Source organism: Cibotium barometz, chromosome 18 (assembly GCF_041138505.1).
Source record: "Cibotium barometz isolate CiBa-2024 chromosome 18, ASM4113850v1, whole genome shotgun sequence".
Taxonomy (NCBI): Eukaryota; Viridiplantae; Streptophyta; class Polypodiopsida; order Cyatheales; family Cibotiaceae; genus Cibotium; species Cibotium barometz.
Window position 1 is genome coordinate 41,865,771 of NC_141063.1, and position 19,972 is coordinate 41,885,742.

Below are 19,972 nucleotides of genomic sequence, written 5' to 3' on the forward strand. Positions count from 1 at the left end.
TACTGCCCATGGTATGTCTGGGGACCACTGCTCTCAAAAAACAAAATAAGAAATAAAATTACACAAGTTAACTCAAACAAACTAATGGATTTGCATTCCAACCAAGCAATATCAAACACTAAATGCAATAGTACTACAAGCCATTCCCAAGCTAGAGCGCCTCCCTGCCCCAATAGTGAACCTTATACGATGGAGAGAAGGAAAGAATGCAAGGATACATGCCGGTTTACACCTCTAATAGTTCAAGATTGAACAACCCTCTCTTGTGGAAAATCTAGGGTCCTCAACCTTTCCTCCAATAGTGTCACCCCAATGGAGATATTCAAATGGGTAGTAAGCAAAAGAGAAAACAGTTACAGAAAGCTCAATTTCAATCCCAATGTCTATGTGAATGCAATGAGATTAAGCCTTATATGAGGGAAACAAGGAAAGAATGCAAGGATCTATGCCAATTTGCACCTCTAGCAGTTCAAGGTTGAACAACCCTCTCTTATGAAGAAGCTAGGGTCCTCAACCTTGCTTCCAATATAGTGTCACCGCAATGGAGCTGTGCAAATATGTAGTGAGCAAAGAATTAAACAGCCATGGAAATCTCAATCTCCACCCTAGTGCCTATGTGTATGCAATGAGATTGAGCCTTGTTCAAGGGAAAGAAGGAAATAATGCAAGGTTCTATGTTGTTTTGTACCTCAAGCCTTTCAAGATTGAACAACCCTTTTTTGTGGAGAAGCTACCTTGCCTCCAAAAGTGTCACCCCCAATGGAGCTACGCGAATGGGTAGTGAGCAAAGGATGAAGGAGCTATGGAAAGCTCAATCTCAATCCCAATACCTATGTGCATGCAAAGAGTGTGTGACAGACAAAGGTGGAGAAGAACAGAGAAAAGCAAAGAAGCAAGCAAGCAATCACACCATGCATACACCGCAATCCAAAAGCATGCAAGCATCAACAAGAAGAGGCAAGGAACAATGCAAGCTATTAATCCAAGGGCTCAAGAAGACTCAAGCTCAATTGTAATTAATGAGACTGCCCCTTTTCTAAGTATTGCAAATGTCTTATATACATGGCCTTATATTTATAAGTGAATTGCCGCACATGGTATGTGCGAGGACCCAAAAGCTAGTTGAGATGTATATACAAATTCCATCTTAGCCAACAATACACACGTCATAGGCTCATCTAGATCCCATGATCAATAACCATTAAGTGCATAGCACGATTACAAATGTTGGAACAAAGTGGCGACCACCGTTTGGAAGTACCAATTGTGGTGGCATAAAGGGCATAAGAGACTAGGACATTAAAATCTTGTAAAAAGGAGACACATTATTACAATTGATGAAAAATAAGTTCCATGCCCATTTCACTTGTTTGGAAAACAACAAAAACATATTAAACTTTACAACCTCGAATTAAGCGCATGGTGTGGTTACAATGGTGGTTCAAAATGGTGACCACGCATCGGAAGTAATGTTACCCAATTATGGTTAAAATTAATGTATAAAGGGCATAAGAGACGAGGACGTGTAAATCCTATAAAAGGGGGACACATTACTACAATTTGATGAATAATAAGTAACATTTCCATAAAGCCCAAAAAAAAAATTTACCATTAACTTTTAAAAACATCTATTAGAGCAAAGTTACTTTAAAGACAAACTTACATTGAAATTTTACAATCGCACGTGGTTTTCAATCTCATCATAGCAAACCTTAAAAAATGGGTGTTGTTCAATTTCCCACATCCTCATGGAGCATGCCCTTGTCCTCTCCCCAATGTCTTTGGCCCGTCTTCCATAAACATTGTTGTAGAATTGTTCACTGACATGGCTGCAGGAAAATCGCTTCATTGCAGGTCCTTGCGGGGATTGGTAAGGTGTGAGGCATCTCACCTAGCAAACCACCACTTTTAGCCACACATGATTCCATGTGTCTTCACAGCTCGTATAAAATGACTTTAAATCACATCTGACAAACCAGCATCCACCCCACGTTTGGGAGTGCTCATATGCCTTCTGCAGCTTGTAACCGCATGACTTCTCATAGCAACCTTGAAGCTCGTATCTAAATGATTGCCAAAATGACTTACAATAGCAACTTTGCTGGAGTGCACTCACAGAGGAAAAGCATGAAGAGTGTTTTTATTGGTCAACTTTGGGGAGAGAGAAAGAGAGATGGGCATTTAAATTGCTTAATGGTCTAATTTCAAACAAACTAATACATCGTAATCACCTAGTGTGAGCTTATGCCTCTTGCAATTTCATTGCTTTACAACTCCACTCACTTCACATGCTTTCATGTTATTTTGATATCAGTAACTGCAACAGATTGTCTGCCAGTCACTAGCAATACCCTCAAGGTGTAAAAGCACTCGTCTTCTATCTCATCATAAATTACAATGAATGAAGTACAAACAATCACCCGCCATCCAATGAGTGGAGAGTTGGACGTGCAAGATTGCCTATCTATCCCTGATGGGACAGCCTAAATACACCCCCACTGAGGGCTGAAACATTTGTGTGACCAATCTTTAAAACTGACATACAAATATCTCAAGCGAAAGTAGGACACTTGGCATCAAGAAAGTCTCGTAACATTCGAGCAGGACGGTGACCACCCATAAGCTCAGAAAGCTTTTCCAAAGGTAGGCAAGCAAGATCTGCTAGACTGTTGCAACCATCCATCAAGGATCTGTAATTCGCATCCGTAACTCCAGGAAGCCTTCGCAGAAATTCAACTGCTGTGCTGTTATAGTTTTCAGCCCTATGGTGAACAAGACAAACTTGCTCAATAGTGAAATAAATACACCTTTGTCCTTTTACAATTTGTAAAGGGTAAAGCAAGCCCTCACCTCAGATCACCTTCAATAAGACCATCTTCTGTGGGCACGCCTACTCTCATTGCCTTGTCTACATCTGGCTCATCTTGATTAGATTTGAGATTCATGAAAATGTCTGCAGTTGCATGGAGACTACGAGACCACACGATACGCAGACGAGGGAAATGAAGAACCAACAGGGACAGCTTTGACACGATGTTTGTGGGCACAATGTCCTCTCCAACTTCACTCGCCGACTGCAAAACAGGTCAATAGAGTCAATAACACAATCGCGCTGCATGACCACCAAACCATCACCTAGTTCACAACACTATGATTTGGGGAGGGCATACTGTCAATATCATTCAAAGTGTTAGGATACGTCATTGTCTGGCATACAAAGGCTAGCGCATGCACACAGCATTTTCACAATTCACATGGAATCAATTTCCTTTCACCTGAAAGGAAAAACTCTTGTCCTGGGAAAACTCAATAAGTAGCACTGGTATTCGGTAGTAGCGTGTCATTGTTTCTGCTTGGTGGTAGAGACGACCTGATGCAAAGCTTGCAAATAAGTCGGAAATACTCTTACGCTCCACACACACGTCTGGTGAAAGTATGTAATCTCCGACCTCCAAGGTCACAGGCAAAATCTTCATACCCTGCTGATGGAGGACACATGGAAGACTGCTCCCAAATTCCCTCATATCAACCACTACCTGTATACATTAAGCCAATGACGAACAAAAGATTCCTTAAAAGGCAAGAAACACTAAGGGTGCTGTAAGAAAAGACTGGTAAAGGCTAAAAGTGAACAGCAATTGACCTGCATCTGCTTCTCAGGACCCTTCCTGCCTCCAGCCTTTCTGGTCACAGAATTTAAAGAGTAAGTTGAAGGAGACTGAGAGCTTGCAGCTGTATCAAGCAATCGCCCATCCTGTGATAAACACGTAATATTTTGGTCCAACCTCTCTCTCTCTCTCTCTCTCTCTCTCTCTCTCTCTCTTTGCAGGTATAAAGTGTCGCATGCGGAAGCTCTGTGAGTCTTCTTTCAGCCCTAAACACCAACTTGGAACATGCTGATGCAAAACCCATGCAGAAGAGAGAGAAGAGAGAGAGCTGAATATGTCAGAATGCACAGCGGAAATGAAGACAACTGCTGTAGAGAGCAAAATGCAGATGAGAGGGGGAGAGAGAAGCTCTATAAACTCGCTATATACACTGGAAAATCCCGGAAATCATACAATGGAAGTGTGGGGGGCCAGGGCCAATTTATATGGCCCCCGGCTGCTGGTCGGCCAGCCCATAAACAGCCGACAGCAGCATGGATGCTCACGACCAGCAAAAAAGCACAGTCAGCCAGCATAAGCTCAATCGGCCAGCACTGGAGAACAGGTCGGGTAGCACCAGACCAATCGGCTAGCAGAAGATACAGCTGACAGCCCTCCCACAGCTAGAAAAAATGGGAAAATACTATGGAAAGTCAGGATAAATGGGGGAACACCTAAAATGGGCGGGCACACCCACAACAAAGGCCCTGGTGTATACTATACAGGCAAGATACGACTGCTAACACCCCCTCTCAGCTCCTGGATGTGGAACCAAGCCTAGTGAGCTGGAGTGCTGCCTGAGCATAGCCCGAGGGAGAAACTTCATGAAGAGGTCCGCCGCATTGTCCTCCGTCGAACAATAAACAAGTAAAATGTCACCAACCAAAATCTTCTCACGAACAAAGTGATATTGTATAGATGTGCTTGGTCTGGGCATGGAAGACCGGGTTCCGAGCAATAGCGATGCAGCTCTGGTTATCGCACTGGATGACTGTGGGCTCCTTCTCTGGAAACCCAATCTCGCCAAGCAACCTCCACAACCACACAACCTCGCAAGCAACACAACAAGCAGCCTGATACTCTGCCTCTGTAGATGACAAGGCAATTGTTGGCTGCCTCTTGTTGCTCCATGAAACAGCTACTGAGCCGAGGGTAAATCCGTAGCCTGGTGTAGATCTCCTCGTGTCTAGATCTCCTCCCCAATCTGAGTCACTCCAGCCTTGGAGTCAGACTCGGTCCTTCGTTTCCCCTGGAGTGTCGTAGAAGAGTCCAAGATCCTTCGTACCCTCCTGCAGATACCACAAGATCCACAATCTTGTGTCCCAACAATGAGTCTTCAAAGGCGTCTGCATGAACGAGCTCAACAACCCCACAGGAAAGCTCAAGTCCAATCTGGTGTTCAGCAACCAAATCAATGAACCAACAAGCTTCCAATACAGAGAGGCATCAACCGGCTCACAAAGATCATTCACCGTAAGCTTCGTGTTCGGGTCCATCGGTGACGTGATAGGCTTGCAGTTCTCCATCCCAAAGGCCTCAAGCAACTCATGAAGCTGAGAGTTTGTAGATACTGTTCTTCACTCCGCCTTCCCATACAACCTAGCATGTTTCTCTGTCCCATAGAGCAACAGAATGCTCCTCAAACTCCACCCAGAAGCCAGTCTTGCAAACCCCATGCACTAACAATAGATGAAAACCAAGTGCGGGAACGTAAAGAACACGAGAGGAATGCTTCCCCCCTTAGCCATCAGGAATAATCTCCATCATGCCCTCACTATGAATCTGTATAGTAGAATTGTCACCAATGAAAATGCGACTTGACTATCGTTTAAGATCCTATAAGAACTCACAGGAAGGAGTCATGTGCCTAGAAGCACCACTATCAAGAATCCACTCCCGAGTATCCCTTAAGCTGAAGCCAACTACCTCCTCGCTCCAAGAAGATGAAGCATCTGTGTCCAAAATCTCCAAGTGCACAAAGGCGAGAGTCTTGGCCACTGAAGCTGAAGAATCGGCACTCTTCCCGGTATTCCACTTAGGACATTTTCTCCAATAGTGACCTTTCTCGCCACAATCGTTACAGGTCCACTCGGCCTTCAGTTTCTCACGATCTGAATCAGGCTTCTTCTCAGAAGACTTCTTTGATGAAGACTTCTTTGATGAAGACTTCCCTTTGCCCTTATTGTTGTTGTTGTTACGGCCTTTCAAAGCTGACCAGTCAAGGCCTTAGAACCTCCGCCCTGTGGAGGGTTCGTAAAACGCTCTTCCTGGTCCAAGACCATAGACACTAGCTCCTCCCATGTGATGGTGCTGAGCCTCCCACAAGTGATCAAAGAGGAGTAAAATGCTAAGTATTGAGAGGGCAAATGAGACAACAACGTGATGGCCATGTCCTCTAAAGATATCTCTTTCCCAGCCTGAAGAACCTCTTGCTGAAGAGCCTGCAACTTGTTGATGTGCTCCCACATCGTCGAAGACTTTGTAGGATTCATCACCCGCATTTGCACTTCCAAGGAGATCCGCTTCATGGGTGATACCCTGTTATACAGAGAAGCCAAATGCTGCCGAATCCCTCTGGCCAGCGTCATATGCTTTACATGATTAATCATCTGTGGTGTGTAATTAAAGAAGAAGAAAGAACGCACACAGGCATTGACAAGATCCCACAACTGTGCCTGAGCCTCCCGTTCTTTCCAAGTAGAGGGTAACAACTCCCCGTCCTCCAACTCTGGCCGTGGAACACCAACCACAATGAAATCAGCCAAGTCATAAGACTCCAAGACAGACTCCATCATTACCTTCCATATTCCGTAGTTGTTCCCGTCTAATTGTCGATCCACCGAGAATGTGGGGAGAGTAGGGAACTTCACGTGCTTCTTGTTAGCAGTCATCTCATGTCTCTACACTATGTCAGGGCCTCTGTTGTGGGTGTGCCCGCTCGTTTTAGTGTCTTCCCATTTTTCCTCACTCTCTGTACATATTTTTCTATTTTTCTGGAGGAGTGGATGGGCTGTCGACTGCCCCTAGTTGCTGGCCGACTGTGTTTTCTTGCTGCCCGATTGTTCAGGTGCTGCCCAACCCGTTCCTCAATGCTGGCCGACTGGGTTTATACTGGCCGACTGACATTTTGCTGGTCATGGGAAGCCAAGGCTGTTGTCGGCTAAGGCTGGCCGACCAGTAGTAGCAAGGGGCCATATAAAATGGCCCTTGCCCCCACCGTCTATCTTGTATATTTTCTGGGATTTTATTGGTGTATATAGCAGAGTTACACAGCTTCTCTCTCTCTTTCATCTATGTATTGCTCTCTACAGCAGTTGTCTTCATTTCCGCTGTGCATTCTGACATGGTGTCAGAGCCCCACGTGGCTTGAAGCTTGGAGATAGTGGGACGTTGAGGGTTTGCTGATTGAGGTGCTAATTGGAGACTGTTTGGGCTGTACGCGACTTGGAGATCAGGTAGAAGGCGGCCATCACAATTGGACAGCCACCTTGCATTCTATTTGCAGAATCTTCTTCTTCTTTATTCCCACCCACCCTCCCTTCACAAGACCTTGTGAACCCTTGAGATGGCAGATTTGCTTGAGATGGCTGAGAAGCACGTGAAGATCCCAACACTCCCCACGTTCCCAATGGACCGACAGTTGGACGGGAACAACTACGGCATATGGAAGATCCCAACACTCCCCACGTTCCCAGTGGACCGACAGTTGGACGAGAACAACATATGGAAGGTGATGATGGAGTCTGTTTTGGAGTCTTATGACTTGGCTGATTTCATTGTTATTGGGGTTGGGGAGTTACCCTCCATACGGAAGGCATGGGAGGCACAAGCACACTTATGGGATCCTGTTAATGCCCGCGTCCGTTCTTTCATCTTCCTAAATTGCACACCACAAGTGATCAATCACATAAAGCATATGACGCTGGCCAGAGGGATTTGGCAGCATTTGGCTTCTCTGTACAACAGGGTATCACCCACCATGAAGAGGATCTCCTTGGAAGTTCAGATGCGGGTGATGAATCATGCAAAGTCGTTGACGATGTAAAAGCACATCAACAAGTTGCAGGCTCTTCAGCAAGAGGTTCTCCAGGCCGGGAAAGAGATATCATCAGAGGATATAGACATCACGTTGTTGTCACACTTGCCCTCTCAATACTCAGCATTTTACTCCTCTTTGATCACCAATGGCAGGCTCAGCACCATCATGGGCCAACGGTAGAAAGGTCGTAACAACAACAACAAGGACAAAGGGAAGTCTTCATCGGAGAAGTCTTCTGAGAAGACAAACCGTGAGAAACTGAAGGCCGAGAGGACCTCTAATGACTGTGGCGAGAAAGCCACTATTGGAGGAAGTGTCCCAAGCGGACTGGAAAGAGTGCTGATTCTTCAGCTTCAGTTGCAAAGACTCCAGCCTTGGTCCACTTGGAGATGCTTCATCTTCTTCGAGCAAGGAGGCAGTTGGCTTCACCACCAAGGATACTCGCGAATGGATTCTTGATAGTAGTGCTTCCAGGCACATGACTCCTTCTTTCAGGATCTTCAACGGCAGTCAGGTCGCATTTTCATTGGCGACAATTCCACCATACCGATTCACAGTGAGGGCTGGATGGAGATCATTCTCGATGGCAGAGGGGGGAAGCATTTCCTCGTGTTCTTTATGTCCCCGCACTTGGTTTTCATCTGTCAGTGCATGAGGTTTGCAAGACTGGCTTTCGGATGGAGTTTGAGGAGCATTCTATGCTCTACGGGACCGCGAGACTGGCCAAGTTGTTTGGGAAGGCGGAGTAGAGAATGGTATATACAAACTCTTAGCACTCTCTGTTAGAAGTCATCTCCTGTCCAGTTTTATACACCAGGGCCTTTGTTGTGGGTGTGCCCGCCCTTATGAGGTGTTTTCCCATTTTTCCCCACTCTCCGTATTTTTCCCTCATTTTTTCCCATTTTTTTCTGAGGCTTGGGAGGGCTGCCAGGTGATGCCAGGAGCACTCTGAAGCTGGCCGACTGGATCTACATCAGTCGTGGGCTGTCAGAGTGCTGGCCGACTTGTTCTGTCTAGGCAGAGGCATCTGTAGCTGGCCGACTGCTATTTTCAGCAGTCGTGGACATATTCCTCAGTCGTGGGCTTTCCTGATGCTGGCCGACTGCCCTCTAGGGGAGTATATATAGCTCCTGAGCCCCCATGCCTTATTTGTATCATATCTCGGGATCTTCTTGTGTATATAGAGCAGAGTTACACGCCTACATCTGTCTCTCTCTTGTGCTGTTTTTTCTACCTGCGTTTTTGCTTTTGCTCTTGTGTTCCCAGGCTTGGTCATCATCTCCGCTGCATATTCTGACATGGTATCAGAGCCCTAGGCTCTAGATAGGTCTTGGGATTTGTGTGAGCAAGAGGGGGCTGTTTTTGTGGCTGATTGGTGGACTGTTTTGGGCTGATCGGGAAGAGGAGAAGCAAGAGGAAGGCGGGCTGATTTGCTGGACAGCCACTTGCAGGTATCAGTTCTTCTTTGTTCCCACCCACCCACCCTTTTTCAGAGTACATCCCCGCTATGGCAGATCTGTTAGAGATGGCCGAGAGACATGTGAAGATCCCGACACTCCCCACGTTCCCGGTGGACCGTCAGTTGGACGGGAGCAACTACGGCATATGGAAGGTGATGATGGAATCCGTTCTGGAGTCTTACGACCTCGCCGATTTTGTCGTTGTTGGTGTTCCACGGCCGGAAGTAGAGGAAGGGGAGTTACCGTCAACCCGAAAGGACCGGGAGGCCCAGACGCAGATGTGGGATCGCGTCAACGCCAGGGTCCGTTCGTTTATTTTCCTCAACTGCACACCGCAGGTAATCAATCATGTCAAGCACATGACGCTGGCCAGAGGTATATGGCAGCATTTGGCCTCACTTTACAACAGGGTATCGCCCATGAAGAGGATTTCCTTGGAAGTACAGATGCGGGTTATGAGCCCTGCAAAGTCGTCGACGATGCGGGAGCATATTAACAAGCTGCAGGCTCTTCAGCAGGAAGTTCTTCAGGCTGGGAAGGAGATATCGTCAGAGGACATGGCCATAACGTTGCTGTCACATTTGCCCTCTTCGTACTCAGCATTTTACTCGTCGTTGATTACCAGTGGCAAGCTCAGCACCATCACGTGGGAGGAGCTTGTGCCCATGGTCTTGGACCAGGAGGAACGATTTACGAACCCTCCTCAGGGTGGAGGTTCGGAGGCCTTTACTGGCCAACGGTCGAAAGGCCGTAACACGGGCAAGGGGAAGGCTTCGTCGGAGAAGTCTTCTGAGAAGATGTCCGTTAGTGACCGCGAGAAGCTAAAGGCAGAGAGGACCTGTAATGATTGTGGCGAGAAAGGCCACTACTGGAGGCAGTGTCCCAAGCGGAAGACCGAGAAGGGTGAAGACTCCTTAGCAATCATGAAAACTCCGGCCTTTGTGCACCTGGAGGTGATGGACATCGATGTTTCATTTTCTTCAGGCAGGGAGGAGATTGGAGGACTCTCCGCAACGGATACTCGGGAATGGATTCTCGATAGTGGTGCTTCCAGGCACATGACTCCTTCCCGTTCCGGTTTACAGGATCTCTGCAGGCTTTCTGGTCATATTCTTACTGGGGATACGTCCACTATCCCAGTTCACAGTGAGGGCAGGATGGAGATAGTTCCCGATGGCAGAGGGGGGAAGCACTCCTCCCAGGTGTTGTTTGTTCCGGCACTTGGTTTTCATCTGTTGTCAATGCATCAGGTTTGCAAGACTGTCGTACGGGTGGAGTTTGATGAGCATTTTGTTGCTCTCCGGGACAAAGCAATAGGCCAAGTGGTTTGGGAAGGAGGAGTGGAGAATGGAGTCTACAGGCTTTCAGCACTCTCTCTCCCAGGTCCTCAAGATTGTGATGAGTGGCAGTCTGGTAATGGCTACTCAAGTGTGGATACGCTGCAGGTGCGAGCTTTCCGAGACCAGGTGGTGGATAGCTTACCAGTAGATGGCAGCAGTTGTCAGGAACTTCCCAGTACTGAGGTTGGTAGTTCTTGTGTTCGTGAGTCAGAGGAAGCTGAACAGGTCACTTATGCTCTGATGTCTCGTCGTGTTCGGGACATAGAACTTCCAGTAGTTGAGGATGTTCTTTCCACGGGGACCTTTCGGAAAGCCAGGCAGGTGACAGGTGCTTACTTGCAGAAGGAGGTGGTTTCTCCAGGCTTTGTGGTTCCGGATTCAGAGGGGGTGGTTGACAGGTTTCATCAGGTTTCCAGGACTTGTTTATGCACCGTACCAGGTGTTGATCCTTGTGAGCAGTGTGATGTCTCTGTGACTCAGAAGCTGTCTGGTTCATTGATCTGGTTGATGGACACCGGATTGGACGGGAGCTTCCTGATGAGGCGGTTGAGCTCTTGGTTGCAGATGTCTCTTTGGGAGGCAGGATCGCGTTTCCTGTGGTTTCTGCGACATGCGAAGGATCATGGACTCTTGTACACAGGAGGGGGATTGTTGGATGGAGTCCGACTCCACGGTTGGAGTGACTCGGTTTGGGGAGGAGATCCGGACACGAGGAGATCTACTTATGACCCAGGAGCAGTTTTACGGAGCAGGAGGAGGTTACATTGCAGGTTTGGGCTTCCATTGGAGGAACCCATGGTCATCCAGAGGCACTTTGTTCGTGAACAGATCGTTGCTGATGACATCTTGCTGGAGTTCTGTTCGACGGAGGACAGTACGGTGGACCTCTTCACGAAGTCGCTCTCAGGATTTGCTCAGGCGGCACCCCAGCTCCCAGTGGTTGGTCACACAGCCAGGAGCTGAGAGGGGGTGTTAGAAGTCATCTCCTGTCCAGTTTTTACACCAGGGCCTTTGTTGTGGGTGTGCCCGCCCTTATGAGGTGTTTTCCCATTTTTCCCCACTCTCCGTATTTTTCCCTCATTTTTTCCCATTTTTTTCTGAGGCTTGGGAGGGCTGCCAGGTGATGCCAGGAGCACTCTGAAGCTGGCCGACCGGATCTACATCAGTCGTGGGCTGTCAGAGTGCTGGCCGACTTGTTCTGTCTAGGCAGAGGCATCTGTAGCTGGCCGACTGCTATTTTCAGCAGTCGTGGACATATTCCTCAGTCGTGGGCTTTCCTGATGCTGGCCGACTGCCCTCTAGGGGAGTATATATAGCTCCTGAGCCCCCATGCCTTATTTGTATCATATCTCGGGATCTTCTTGTGTATATAGAGCAGAGTTACACGCCTACATCTGTCTCTCTCTTGTGCTGTTTTTTCTACCTGCGTTTTTGCTTTTGCTCTTGTGTTCCCAGGCTTGGTCATCATCTCCGCTGCATATTCTGACACTCTCCTCATTGACAGGTTCTCAAATTGGTGATTTGTGGCACTTTCGGTTCGGCCACTTGAATGTGGATGCGTTGCGGCGAGCTTTCTGGGACTAGATGGTGGTTGGCTTGCCAGATGTTGGCAGCAAGCAAGGACATTGTAGTTCTTGCATTCTTGGTAAGTAGCACAAGAAATCTTTTCCGAAGCAAGCTTCCAAGCGGGCTTCGAAACCTTTGGAGTTGGTACACACTGACTTGTGTGGACCTATGCAAACGTCATCCTTGGGAGGTTCTTTGTATTTCATGTTGCTTGTTGATTACTGTAAGCAGATTAAGTCAATGGAGCTATGCAAACGTCATCCCTGGGAGGTTATTTGTATTTCATGCTGCTTGTCGATGACTGTAGCAGATTCAGTTGGGTTTATTTTCTTTCACAGAGAGACCAAGCTTTTGCTCGGTTCAAGTAGTGGCATGTGATGGTGGAGAAAGATTGTGGCTTGCAGATAAAGACTCTTAGGGCTGACAAAGGAGGAGAGTTTTCTTCCAATGCATTCGTGCGGTTTTGTGCGGAACATGGCATCAAGCGGGAGCTGGCCAATACCGGTTCGCCTTCTAAGAATGGAGTAGTTGGGTGAAAGAACAAGATTGTGGTGGAGATGGCGATGTCACGTGCATCCCGCACTTGGATGCCACGTCGACATATCTATACAGAAGGTGCAGGACCTGGGATGGTAAACTGGTCCCATGTGAGCCCAGTCCGGGACGAGTCAGCCAGGGTTCCATCCTGGTCGTCCGAGGTCAGGTGTGCATTGTCCTGCACAGGAGTCCAAGGTCAAGTGTGCACTGTCCTACACATGAAACAGTGCTAGTCCGCACTGTGAGTCTCCCTCTGGAATGATGTCAGTGATTCTGTGTATCTGGTATGGTACTGGATGCCAGATCATTGTGTAGATAGTTAGGGTTTGCTTTTAGGAAAAGGGGCCAGCCCATAGGGCTACCCCAAGTCCTTGTGTGGGCATGGGGATAGGGTAAACCACCCCCATGAGGGCCAGGAAGGCCCTGGTTGTACCCACCAGCCATGGATAGGCCATGGAGGGCTGTGACAGCCCTAGGGGCAGGCTAGGGGAAGCATACAGGCTGTACAGCCTATTTATGGCTGTAAGGGCAAGTATGGGGCAGCCCATATAGGCTGCCCAGGCTCCAAACAGCCTGCATACAATGCCAAGATCTGTGATGAATCAAGCGCCTAGTGCCAACCAGCCAAGGGAAAAGATGCACAGCAATTTATGGCTTTTATTCAGCATTTAATGCTGATTATTCAGTCGTGGGCAGAATTAAAGCTGGCCGCCTGAACTTAAGCTAGCCGACTGCTTTTTAGTGGTAGTATAAATAGTTGAGGCCCCATTCCATTGTGTTATCTCATAATTCACCAAGAGCTAAAGCAACCAAAGGGCCAGGACAGCCAAGGGCTTGCTAACGCAAAGGGGATGAAGGACTACAGGTCAAGGGCAGAGTTATCTCAGCCAAGAAAGATCAAGTTTTCCTGTATTTTCTTTCAGATTTACATCATTCTAATAAAGCAAATACACCATTCGTGGTGGGGGCCCTATAGAGGGTATTTGGGACCCAATACTGTGTCCTCTCCTCTCTCCCTCTCTCTCTCTATTTTTTGCACATCTTCATTCAGTTTTGTGCGTTAATTCCGTCGCGAAAAGTGTGAGCTGATTTCTGAGCATTGAAGTTACCGATCTCCCCCGAAGCTTCCGCATGTTATAGGTGAGGACGATGCTAAAGCATCGTGATCTTCCTCGTCCACTTTGGGGAGAGGCTGTGACTACGGCTGTCCATATCCTCAACCGTTCTCCGACGACTTCAGTACCGAACATGACTCCCTTTGAGGCATATTTTGGCAGGAAACCAGATGTCTCCTATTTCCGTGTGTTTGGGAGTGATGTGCTTCTTGGAGACCCATATGATTCTGATGATGATTCCCAGTCGATTGTTCCAACTACAGCCTCAGTCAGTTGAGGAATTTGAGCCCGCAGCTGGAGATGAGCCCCCGCAACAACAGGAGGCTCCGCGTTCTATTCGAGTACCCAGGTGGTTGGTAGACACCCTTCAAGAGTCACGTGTTACGGAGCTTCCCTCCAAAAGGACCACAGAGGATGGACCTTGACGATCGCATAGAGTTCGTGATAAAAGTTGTTCAGTGAAGCTTTTACAGGTAAACTATGCTTTGATGTCTCGTATCATGCAGGACAAAGAGCCCACTTTCGCCAAGGAAGCCCTTGCACACGATACATGGAAGAAAGCCATGTAGGTGGAACTAGATGCCATAGAGAAGAATAGAACTTGGAAGTTGGTTCTAAGGCCGTCGAAACAGTCTGTCATTGGTGTCAAGTGGGTCTTTAAGACCAAGTATACGTCAGATGGATCGGTGGACAAACACAAAGCCAGACTTGTGGTTAAGGGTTATGCTCAGCGGCCTGGCATCGACTATGAGAATACCTTTGCACTAATAGCGAGGATGACCACGATTCGGACCATTCTTGCACTTGCTCCTTCTCAGTCGTGGCCCGTATTTCAGATGGATGTGAAATATGCATTCCTTAATGGTGACCTGCAAGAGGAGGTGAATGTTGAGTAGCCTCCAGGCTTTGAGATTCCAAGATTAAAGGGAATGGTTTACAGGTTGCGGAAGGCCTTGTATGGTCTTAAGCAAGCTCCCATGACTTGGAATCAAAAGATTGATTCCTTCTTTCTACGGACTGGATTTCAGAGATCAGTTGCATATCCTAATCTCTCTCTCTTTCGGGAACGCGGCATGGTCACGTTGATCATCCTTTATGTGGATGACCTCATTCTCACTGGCGGTCATGTGGAGCATATTGCAGTGACGAAGGCTGCCTTGTCAAAGGAGTTTGAGATATATATATATATACCTAGATGAATCCAAGAACATGCCCAAATTCACCTTTTAGGAAAATGCATGTCCAAATTCACCTTTTAGGAACATGCATGTTATATACTCATGGTAGTCAACCCACAAGACTATATAACTATCAACTCCATTATGCATAGTATGTACTAGATACTACGACACCCCCACTAATGTCATCAGTGCCCAGTAGTGGGTGTAGAACTCTGTATCAAGATATGGTCTCACACACGCACTCCACACACACACACACACACGAGCATATATTCACACAGCCCTTCGTACTGAATTTCTATCAAACCTCCGGGGATGCAGGGCAGACTCGGCCATAATGAAGCCTAGCACTAAGGGAAGTAGCAAATAGAAAGAATTAGTACAACAAATAAGTAGTTGATAGGGTAAATGCACCGCTAAAGATAGAAAGAATAAGCACAATATCAACTAGCCACAACTCGGATGAAAACTTCACAATGTGAACTCTGCATGTCCGTTAATACGGCTTAATTATATACCTAGATGAATCCAGGAACATGCCCAAATTCACCTTTTTAGGCTTACTCCACTTCTTCTTGGGATTTGAGATCTGGCAGACCAAGAGAGGGTTCTTTGTCTCTCAACAGCTGTATGTCCATGAGTTACTTGAGACCTTTGGGATGGAGAACTGCAAGCCTATCACGACACCGATCGACCCGAACACAAAACTTACAGTTAATGATCCTTGTGAGCCAGTTGATGCCTCTCTGTACCAGAAGCTGGTTGGTTCATTGATGTGGTTGCTAAACACCAGATTGGACTTGAGCTTTCCTGTGGAGCTGTTGAGCTCGTTTTTACAGATGCCGTTGAAGTCTCATTGGGACGCAGGATTGCGGATCTTGCAATATTTTCAGGGTACGAAGGATCTTGGACTCTTCTACACCACTGGAGGTGAAACGAAGGAACGAGTTCGACTCCAAGGTTGGAGTGACTCAAATTGGGGAGGAGAGAAGATCTACATCAAGCTACAGTTTTACCCTCGGCTCAAGAGCTGTTTCATGGAGCAGTAAGAGGCAGCCAACTTTGTCGTCAACAGAGGCAAAGTACCGGGCTGCTTGCGAGGTTGTGTGGTTGCGGAGGTTGCTTAGCGAGATTGGTTTTTCACGGAAGGAGCCCACGGTCATCCAGTGTGATAACCAAAGCTGTATCGCTATTGCTCAGAACCCGGTCTTCCATGCCCGGACCAAGCACATAGAGATACAATATCACTTTGTTCGTGAGAAGATCTTGGTTGGTGACATCTTGCTTCTTTATTGTTCAACGGAGGACAATGCGACGGACCTCTTCACGAAGTCTCTACCTCAGGCTATGCTCTGGCGGCACTCCAACTCACTGGGTTTGTTTCACATCCAGGAGCTGAGAGGGACTGTTAGCAATCATCTCCTGTCTGTACACTATGTCAAGGCCTCTGGTTATGGGTGTGCCTGCCCCTTTTAGTGTCTTCCCATTTTTCCTCACTCTCCGTATATTTTTTTCTATTTTTCTAGAGGAGTGGATGGGTTGTCGACTACCCCCAGATGCTGGCCGACTGTGTTTTCTTGCTGCCCGACGGTTTTGGTGCTACCCGACTAGGTTTATACTGGCCGGCTGACATTTTGCTGGTCATGGGCAGCCAGGGCTGCTGTCGGCTGATTATGGGCTAGCCGACCAGCAACCAGGGGCCATATAAAATGGCCCCTTGCCCCCACCCTCTATCTTGTATATTTTTTGGGATTTTATTGATGTATATAGCAGAGTTACAGAGCTTCTCTCTCTTTCAACTGTGTATTGCTCTCTACAGCAGTTGTCTTCATTTCCGCTGTGCATTCTGACACTTCTCAGCCATCTCAAGGGTTTAGAAGGTCTTGTGAAGGGAGGGTGGGTGGGAAAAAAAATGAAGAGGCTGCAAATAGTAAGCAAGGTAGCTGTCCAACGGTGATGGCCGCCTTCTACCCGATCTCCAACTCCCGAACAACCCAAGCAATCTCCAATCAGCACCACAAATCAGCAAACCCTCAAGGTCTCACTGTCTCCAAGCTTCAAGCCACGTGGGGCTCTGATACCATGTCAGAATGCACAGCAGAAATGAAGACAACTACTATAGAGAGTAAAACGCAGATGAGAGAGGGAGAGAGAAGCTTTATAAAGTCGCTATATACACTGGAAAATCCCGAAAATGATACAATGGAAGTGTGGGGGACTAGGGCCAATTTATATGGCCCCAAGCTACTGGTCGGCCACCCCATAAACAGCCGACAACAGCATGGATGCTCACGACAAGCAAAAAAGCACAGTTGGCCAACACTGTAAAACAGGTCGGGTAGCACGAGATCAGTCGGCTAGCAGAAGATACAACCGACAGCCCTCCCACACCTAGAAAAAATGACAAAATACTATGAAAAGTGAGGAAAAATGGGGGAACACCTACAATGGGCAAGCAGACCCACAACAAAGGCCCTGGTGTATACTATACAGACAGGAGATGACTACTAACAGAATATTCAGTATATTCATAATGTACAAAAAGGTGGTACAAAATCTTGCAGCCCTTGGCTACCTTCATGAAAAAGTGTAAAACCTAATCTATCCCTAAATCTAGGACCCAGTCCAAAACTGGATTGAATGAGTTATGGAGCAACATGCACCTTAAATAGGCCTCGAGAAGTCCTAGTGGACTGGCCGACTAAAAGTCGGCCAAATCCTGGACACATATTCCCAAAAATACTGTAGCCGCCAACTGTCTCCTTCCAGCACTGGCCGACAGCCTTCTGGTGTCCTCCACAGGTCTTTCCCTACCCACTCAAGCAGCACATGCTCCAAAATCAGGTTCTTATCTGGTTCTTTTATATGTTGCCCTTCAGAATTAGCTCTAAGATCACCCCTGCACATGACATCCCCCTTTGCTAAACTTGATGACGGGGTTCCAACTTCTGTTCTTGGATGACTGTCATCATCCCATTGTCTATTCATGGAGTCCCCCCTGTCATCCTTCCCTTCCTGGCAACCTTTTCACTAAAAAGCCTACCCGGTCTCCAAATCCACTCCAACTCTAATGAAGATCTATGTATCTGTTCCATCTTGTCCCCTTTGCATTCCTGCCCTGTCCCTGAACATTGTCTCTAGTCTTCTTTCCTGAGTAGTCTCACACTCACTCCACCCCTTGGAGGATCATCCTCCCTTGGAACCGTTGCCTGAAAGCCTTTTTTGGTGCGCCCCAAGTGGCACCCGACTCACAAGATTGCCATTCCCCTTGAGTCTTGTGGAACACCGTTACACCACCAACCAACCTCCTAGGAATTTCTTCCATGTCTTGTGTTCCTTTCCTTGGGCCTTGCACCTTTGGACTTTCCTGCACCTTGGACATGCACACCTTCATCTGGGACTAAATCAGTGTTTAGCCTTGCTGAGCCTAATGCTCCGATACCAATGTCACATGCAGAAGCTCTGGGAGTCTTCTTTCAGCCCTAAACACCAACTTGGAACATGCTGATGCAAAACTGTCACGTGCAGCCCGCACTTGGATGCCACATGGACTACAAGAAGGTGTAGGACCTAGAGTGGAAAACTGGTTCCATATGAGCCCAGTTAGGGACGAGTCAGCCAGGGCTCCACTCTGTGCGTCTGAGATCAAGTGTGCATTGTCCTGCACATGATGCAGTGCTAGTCTGCACTGTGAGTCTCCCTCTGGAATGATGTCAGTTGTTCTGTGCATCTAGTTTGCAACTGGATGCTAGACCACTGTATAGGCATGCAAGTTTGCAGATAGGGCCAGCCCATAGGGCTACCTCAAGACTAAGACCAACCTCTTAGCGTGGGGAGGTGTAGAACCACCCCCAAGGGGCCAGGAGGGCCCCGGCTCTACCCACCAGCCATGACTTGGGCTGGAAGGGGCTGTCAGCCAGCCCTTTGGCCAGTAGACAGCCAGCCGATTGGGCCCACGCCCTATAGGGCCTGTCAGCCAGGTGTGGGACAGCCCACACAGGCTGCCCAGCAGCCCAACAGCCCATGTGCAGGCTTCACAGCCCCAAATTGGTGACTGGACAAAAGCGAAGGGAGGGCAGAAGCCCACAATGTGAAACGCTGAAAATATAAGCATTAAATGCTTATTCAGCAAGTCGTTGAGGACTTTTCTGCTGGCCAACTGAGTGCTTTTGGGAGTATATATACTCCAGCCAAGAAACGATTCATTCATCTCATATTTCACAAAGGATTGCTGCCTTCCAAGGGCCAGGACAGCCAAGGGGAAGCTCCAATCAAGGTGACATTGAAGGTTAAGATTTGAGTCTTTATTTTGCTGATTTGCATCATTCTGATAAAGCAAATACAATATTTGTTGTGGGGACCCTTAAGAGGGTATTCGGGACCCAATATTGTGTCCTCTTCTCCCTCTCTCTCTCTCTGTCTCTCTCTATATTGGGTATTCGGGACCCAATATTGTGTCCTCTTCTCTCCTCTCTCTCTCTCTGTCTCTCTCTCTCTCTCTATTTTCTGCACATCTACTTCAGCTTTGTGCGTTATATTCGTCATGAAAGATTGCTGAATTCTAAGCATTGAAGTTACCGATTTGACCACGAAGCTTCCGCATGTTACAAAAACGCATGCAAAAGAGAGAAGAGAGAGAGAGCGCTGAGTATTCAATATATACATAATGTACAAAAGGTAGTACAAAATCTTGCAGCCCCTGCCTGCCTTCATGAAAAGGTGTAAAACCTAATCTATCCCTAAATCTAGGACCCAATCCAAGACCGGATGAACAGCATGTGCCTTAAATAGGCCTTGGGAAGTCCTAGCCGACTGGCTGACTGCTGGTCGGCCAGGTCCTGGACACACATTCCCAAAAATATTGCAGCCGACTGGTGTCTCCTTCTAACACTGGCCGACAGCCTTCTAGTGTCCTCCACAAGTCTTTCCCTGCCCACTCAAGCAGCACATGCTCCAAAATCAAGTTCTTATCTTGTTCTTTTATCTGTTGCCCTTTAGGATTAGCTCTGAGATCACCCCTGCACATGTCTTGCACATGACATAAAGATCAAACCAATGAGACATATGGGGAGACAAAAACAGCACAG

At 47.5% G+C, this 19,972-nt stretch overlaps 1 protein-coding gene across 2 annotated transcripts in view; it reads right to left on the reverse strand.

Moving 5' to 3' along the window:
• Nucleotides 1–2,186: 2,186 nt before the first annotated feature.
• The window catches only part of UVH1 (Restriction endonuclease, type II-like superfamily protein), a 28,317-nt gene continuing 10,531 nt past the window's right edge, over nucleotides 2,187–19,972 (reverse strand). Inside the window, exons 4-8 of one of the 2 annotated variants that reach the window (XM_086812596.1) lie at nucleotides 3,644–3,754; nucleotides 3,479–3,536; nucleotides 3,276–3,370; nucleotides 2,851–3,074; nucleotides 2,187–2,762 (exon numbers count right to left, since the gene is read on the reverse strand). In XM_086812596.1, the coding sequence (XP_086668722.1) occupies nucleotides 2,552–2,762; nucleotides 2,851–3,074; nucleotides 3,276–3,370; nucleotides 3,479–3,536; nucleotides 3,644–3,754 (699 nt within the window). In that variant the 3' untranslated portion in view covers nucleotides 2,187–2,551. Of the gene's footprint in view, nucleotides 2,763–2,850; nucleotides 3,075–3,275; nucleotides 3,537–3,643; nucleotides 3,755–19,972 lie in introns of both variants that reach the window. The other variant, XM_086812595.1, reaches the window with a different exon arrangement.